This window comes from Hibiscus syriacus, unplaced genomic scaffold (genome assembly GCF_006381635.1).
Source record: "Hibiscus syriacus cultivar Baekdansim isolate YM2019G1 unplaced genomic scaffold, ASM638163v2 tig00110602_pilon, whole genome shotgun sequence".
NCBI lineage: Eukaryota > Viridiplantae > Streptophyta > Magnoliopsida > Malvales > Malvaceae > Hibiscus > Hibiscus syriacus.
Genome location: NW_024062798.1, coordinates 1,124,818 through 1,131,532, shown reverse-complemented (window position 1 = coordinate 1,131,532; position 6,715 = coordinate 1,124,818). Strand labels below are relative to the sequence as shown.

The 6,715-nt window shown below is 39.5% G+C and overlaps 1 protein-coding gene across 1 annotated transcript; it reads left to right on the top strand.

The window, feature by feature from the left end:
- Positions 1-676: 676 nt before the first annotated feature.
- LOC120135096 (COP1-interactive protein 1-like) lies at positions 677-4,807 on the top strand. Its single transcript, XM_039151449.1, has 2 exons — positions 677-805; positions 1,177-4,807. The coding sequence occupies exons 1-2, from the start codon at positions 736-738 to the stop codon at positions 4,761-4,763; spliced, it is 3,657 nt and encodes a 1,218-aa protein (XP_039007380.1). The 5' UTR covers positions 677-735; the 3' UTR covers positions 4,764-4,807.
- Positions 4,808-6,715: the final 1,908 nt, after the last annotated feature.

The window sequence follows — 6,715 nt, the reverse complement described above, 5'->3', positions numbered from 1 at the left end:
TGGGGGCTAGCTGCTTTTGCCTTTGAAGGTGACATCTAAGGACTTATTCACCACTAGACATTAGCCCTATCCATGAATAAAATGGACGTATTAATGGAATCCTTTTTTGTTGGACATTAGCCCTATCCATGAATAAAATGGACGTATTAATGAAAAAGCTACTGTAGTTGAATAATTGTTGTATCCCTTAGCTGAAAGGAAGGTTCCTAGATGGATAAATGTGTTCAGTAAATCAGGGAAAACAGGATTTTTCATTTTTGGTCGGTTGGGTTTCACCAAAAAAATATTAATTTGAAACAAGTTACTCGGACTTTGGGTGAGTGTTTTATACGTTTATGCATTCAATATGAGTGTTCAATTATACAATTGGGATTAGCAAAATATGGGGCTAATATGCACCTCCTATTAACATTTTGACAAGGCGAGAATGTCACTAATGAATTCTTGATGCATATAGGTCAGGTGTGTCATTGATTTAAGCTTATTTTTTCTTATCTTGGTTAAGGAACAAGCAAAATGTGGTAGGTTATCTATAATGCAATGAGTGCTCCTAAGTTGTTTTCAATGATCTGCATATATGTTTAAGATTTTACGGTGTTTGAATGCTCCTAAGGTGTGTTCATTAATGTTTTTTCTACGTTGTGTTCTAGATGAAGAATGTTTTCTTCTTCTGTCGCTAGGGGACTCATTAAATTTTCTTCTAATTTCATAGTGGAGAAGCAATAAGGCCCGACGATGACTTCAGAGGATTTCCATGAAGTTCAGAAGCCTGAAGAGATGGAGCAAGTAGAAGTAACTAAAACAGGTTTGTATAAAACAGCTAGTGTTCACAAGATTCGACTTTATCATGCTGTAAAATCTTGTTGATACCTTCTTCTTTTTATAGTTCTTTGCTATGTTGCTTGATTTGCACGTCTCTAATGCATATTGTCTTGGATCCTCTGAGATTAATGGAATCAAAGTATCAATCGGATGGCAAGTTTTAATTTATATTGATGGCTTATAGGCTATTTCATTCCCTTCATTTGAATATATTTTGCTTCTTAATGTAAGCTTAATGCATGCTTGTCTACATAAGTTATCTGCAGTGAAGCAAGCAATGGTTAGTATCCTATTTTATTGTGATATTGTTCAGTGTTTTGATGTATCAGATTGAGAAGTGTGTTTTCCTTGCAGATGTTGAAAAGAAAGTTGAAAGAATCTTGATGCTCATCAAGAGGAAAAGCAAGGGGGAAGAGGAGCCCGAGCTTGCTGTACTCATTGAGGACTTTCACGAACAGTACCGGTCTCTCTATTCACAGTATGAACAACTTAAACGAGAGTCCAGTAAGAAAGTTTTTGATTGGGAAGGACTTGAAAGTCATTCTTCTAATGCCTCTGGCTCGGATTCGGAATATCATCTGTCGACGGATATCAAACCTACTGCCGATGCAGAATTTAACAAAGATGGAAGTTTACTGGGGAGGATGACCGGAAACATCCAAGAAGAACTCGAAAGGGCATTAACAAAAGTTGCTGATCCGAGCCATCAGTTGGTCTCTAAGACTGAAGAGAAGGAAGATTTAGCTTCAGACCATTTGGCTGCTGTAAGTAAAATACAAGAAATAGAAATCGTCAATAGAGACTTGAGAAGAGAAGTGGATGAGAAAGAGAAAAGACTCGCCAGTTCCGAATCGGAGCATAAGGGACGGGTAATCGAGCTAGAGGAGAAGTTGATTGGCTTGAAAAATGAGGTGGAATCTCATCAGCTTGAAAAATTACATTTGGAAGCTCAGCTTGATGGTAAGACAGCTGAATGTAAACTGCATGGAGAGACAATTAAGGCACTGTATAGGCAAATTTCGGAGCTCGGAGATGAAGTTAGTAAATTCATGAAGCAAATTGAGGACAGTGACAACAACTTAACTTCTAAACTTGAGGATTCAATGGCTCAGATCATCAATCTGAAGGTGGAGGTGGACAATTTATATGACCAAACGTACGAGGTAGATGTACTGAAGCAGGAATTGGATTCTGTACGCAATCAGAAAATCGAATCCGAGACTCTGCTAGAGCGGAAATCTAAAGAAACCTCCCAATATTTGATTCAAGTGAAAACCCTGAAAGATGAATTAGCAAGAACAAGTGGTGTTGAGCAAATATTGGTAGAAGAAAAAGAAGGCTTACAGATGCAAGTGCTGGAGTTGGAATCCGAGGTGGACGTTCTTCGCAAGCAGAAAACTAAACTGGAAGACAATGAGAGGAGTAATGTTCGTGAAATCAATCAATTGAGAGATGAAAAGGGTCGCCTAAATGCTAAAGTTCTTGAGCTGGAATCACTATTTCAGCAGAAAGAACTCGAGATTTCGGCTATTCAGGAGGATTACGAAAGTAAACGGCTTGAAGAAACTGCTCAGACCATGACCTTGAATGCAGAGATTGAACTTCTGAAACAGAAGTTGGAATTCATGAAGATGGAGAAAAGCAGTTTGGAGGCGCAGATCGCTGATCAGAAGAGAATCATGAAAGAAAGAGAGGAAAATGCAAACAATACATTGGAGTCGAACTCGAAGCTTGTCAGACGATTATCAGCAGGAAATTTTAATATCAATGTCTTGGAAAGAAAGATGGAGGATTTAGCGGAAGAGTTCCGCAAGAAAACTGAAGATAATATCCGAATTTTGTACCAGAGGATCATGGTTGCTGAAAAGATACATTACGACAACAAAGATACTTCCAAGATCATAAAAGAAAAGCTAGAGCAAGAGAATGAAGCACTTACATGGAAGCTTAAAGCTTCTGAAGCTAAGCTTAGGAAGATGAGGGATTCATTGGAGGCAGGCAAAAAGGAATGGACCGAGTCAAACTCGAAGTTAAAGCAAGAAAATGGAGTACTTGCGAGGAAACTTGCCAGTTGTGAAGCTGAGCTCAAGAAGTTAAGGGATCCAACGGAGTCAATGAAAATTGCAGTGACTGGATTGAATTCGAGGCTGGAGCTAGAAAATGAAGTACTTAAAAATAAGCTTGCCAATTGTGAAGGTGAGCTCAAGAAGTTGAGGGATTCAATGGACGTAGGCAAAGAATCATTTGGTGAATCGAATTCGAGGCTAGAGCAAGAGAATGGAGCACTTAAGGAGAAGCTTGCCTCTTGTGAAGCTGAGCTGAGGAAGACGAGAAGTTCGATCAAGGCAGGAAAAAATGCATTGGCTGAATCGAATGCAAGGCTAGAACTAGAAAACAAAAAGCTTAGAAGGCAGCTTGCTTCTTGTGAAGCTGACCTGAGGATGTTGATGGATTCGACGGAGGCAAGCCAAAATGCATTGACCGAATCCAATTCACGACTTGAGCACACCAATAGAGAACTTAATGAGAAGCTTGCCACTTGTGAAGCTGACCTGAGGATGTTGAGGGATTCGACGGAGGCAAGCCAAAATGCATTGACTGAATCCAATTTACGACTCGAGCATGCAAACAGAGAACTTAATGAGAAACTTGCTACTTGTGAAGTTGAGATATGCAAGCTAAAGGATACAATCGATGCAGAAGCTTTGAATGAATCAAATTCAAGGCTAGTGCAGGTAAATGAAGCACTTGCTGAAAAGCTTGCAAGTTCTGAAGCTGACCTGAGGAAGGTGAGGGAATCAAATAGAGAGCTTAATGAGAAGCTTGCCACTTGTGAAGCTGAGCCATGCATGTTAAAGGATCTGAATGAATCGAATTCAAGGCTAGAGCAGGCAAATGAAGCACTTGGTGAAAAGCTTGCAAGTTCTGAAGTTGAGCTGAGGAAGGTGAGGGAATCAAATAGAGAACTTAACGAGAAGCTTGCCTCTTGTGAAGCTGAGCTATGCAAGTTAAAGGATCTGAACGAGTCAAATTCAAGGCTAGAGCAGACATTTGAAGCACTTGGTGAAAAGCTTGCAAATTCTGAAGCTGAGCTGAGGAAGGTGAGGGAATCAAATAGAGAACTTAACGAGAAGGTTGCCCTTTGTGAATCTGAGCTATGCATGTTAAAGGATCTGAATGAATCGAATTCAAGGCTAGAGCAGGTAAATGAAGCACTTGGCGAAAAGCTTGCAAATTCTAAAGCTGAGCTGAGGAAGGTGAGGGAATCAAATAGAGAACTTAACGAGAAGCTTGCCACTTGTGAAGCTGAGCTATGCAAGTTAAAGGATTCGAGTGAATCGAATTCAAGGCTAGTCCAGGCAAATGAAGCACTTGGTGAAAAGCTTGCAAGTTCTGAAGCTGAGCTGAGGAAGGTGAGGGAATCAACCGAGATATGGAAAAATGCATTGACCGAATCAAACTCAAGACTAAGGCTCCAAATTGGAGAACTTGAAGAAAAGCTTGCCACTAGTGAAGCTGAGCTGAGTAACTTGAGGGATGCATTGAATGAATCGATCTCATCTGTGGACGAAAATTCCGACACCGGCATTTCAAATGTCGAAGACCATCTTGTTTCAATGAATGACATGAATACAATGTTAGCCGAAATCAGTAAGGAAAACGAGTTGTTGAAGGAGAAAGTTTCGAGTTTGGAAGCCAAGTTGAGCGAGGAAGGAGAAGAAAAGATGAAGCTGTTGGAAGCCATTGCGGAGCTTGAGGCTCGAGTGAAAGCATCGGAGAAGATTACCAAAGAAAAAGACGAAGAATTGTTGGGGAGGGAGGAAGAAAAGAGGGTAGCCATCAGAGAGCTCTGTCAGTTGATTGACTATCACCGCGGCCGCTACGATGAACTCAAGGAAATGATCAACAGCTACACTGCCATAACCATGAAAAAAACATGAAACTTGTCACATATATGTCGAAAGTTGAAAACCGCCCAAATCGATTCATGATGTGCTATCTTTTAACATATATCAACAGAATCGAAGAAATATATTCATTGATCTCTTCTAATCAGTTGATCTTATGTTTTAATTTATATATTTTTGTTCTTTTTTTCACAAGTAATGGTACTTGGAATCTGGAAGTTTTGTTACGTTGCCGAAAAAGGAGAAACGTGGGAAGTTTCGTGACTAAAACGTAACAAGAAATATAACTCCACAGTGCAGATGCAGTGTTTAAATTTTGAAGCGTAAATTACACCGTTCTTCACTGAATTTTATTTTCTCTCATATTTTATTCACCTTATTTCCAAAAATTTCTAATTTGCTCACTGAACTTTACAGATTAAATCATTTTGTTCACTCTATCGTTATCTATCTAACATTGCGATAACGTGTATTTTTTTAATTATTATTTAGTATAAAATAATTGAAAATGTAAATGATAAATTATATGTTTGTTAAGCAAAATACGCGGTAGTAAAATGAATAGAACAAATAGAAGATAGAATAAAAGAAGTTCAAGAATTTTTTAACCCAAAATCATGTCAACACTACACTACACTCTTTCTGTTTATTTATATTCTAGTCTTAGTGCTAGAATCTGATAAAATCTGTTAACGCCCTGGGAGTCTTCCTTTCGCGTGAGCTCGTGCGCCTTTCAAGGACGTTAGTGCTGAGCTGGCTTTCTCTCTTTCTGGTCGTATCACTGATTCCCTTTCTCCTTCTTCAACTGTCATTCCATCCCCTTCCATAACATCACTTTCTCCTGGTTTCAGAACCTTGTCCTCAAGGTTTGAGTCACATTCGTCTTTGTCAACATCAGAAGCAGTTCCCAGCAAAGGTAAGGGTGCAATCTGTTGATGCGGTTGACCCTTACAAGGTTTCAGCTGAGAAATGTGAAAAACTGGGTGTATTCGAGTTGTAGCAGGCAGGTCCAATTTATAGGCGACAGCTCCGATGCGTTTCAACACTTGATAAGGTCCAAAAGTGGATAAAATACAAACATAAGTAATCATCTGTGTAGTTAACCTTCATTATGCTTTTTTCAGGTTTTATGCTTGAGATGGGGATTGCCTTGTCTTCATGCCCACTTGCCGAGTAAAAATCCTTGGTGGTCGGATAGAGATGACTAGGCATCGTTTTAGGGAGTCTATAAAGTTCTTTGGGTATCACGTTGATCCAGAAAAGGAGGAGCAGCTTGAAGGGAGTAAAATAGGTAATTTTCTACATATACTGATTTCTTTAGGGTGAAATTTTCTATTTTACTTGTAACTTCGGTTTTTGTAACTCGAACATGGACGTGATACGAGTCTTCAAGGCCTTCCGATTCCAAATACCCATATTACGCTGAGACTTGTCTGAATGTCATTAACTTTGATTCCTAGATGTTCTGAAATGCCAGAAGCAGCTTAACATGGTTTTCAACATACGATTTACTTTGCTGCAGAAATTGAAGAAAAAGTGGCAACGATTTAGAAGCTCATTAAAGAAGAAGAAGAAGATGAAGACAGTGACGGAGTTCTAATAGCCAACTCCAAGAAGGAACCACTTGTTCAGTTAATTGAGGATTTCCACAAACACTACGAGAGCCTCTATGCACTCTATGATCATCTCACAGGGGAGCTGAGGAAAAGAGCTCATGGGAAACGAGATAAAGATGAATCCTCTTCGTCAAGCTCGGATTCAGACTCCGATAGTTCTACGAAAAATGGGGGCAGTAAAAATGGACACTTGGAAAGAGAACTTCAGGCAATAGCAGAAGGCGTTAAAAAAGAACTTGAGAATGCGAATCTGGAAATTGCAGTATGCAGCAACAGCTGAGCTAGACAGTATAAGAGGGGAAGTTTCCAGTATGCAGCAACAGCTGGAATCTTCAGAACAGTGAGTTTCGGAAGTGAGCTAGAGTCTTA

Bases quoted from the DNA above. Each gene is read 5' to 3' on its own strand.
- LOC120135096 (XM_039151449.1), top strand. From the start codon at position 736: ATGACTTCAGAGGATTTCCATGAAGTTCAGAAGCCTGAAGAGATGGAG. The intron at 806-1,176 runs GTTTGTATAAAA...TTTTCCTTGCAG, and splicing joins AGTAGAAGTAACTAAAACAG to ATGTTGAAAAGAAAGTTGAA.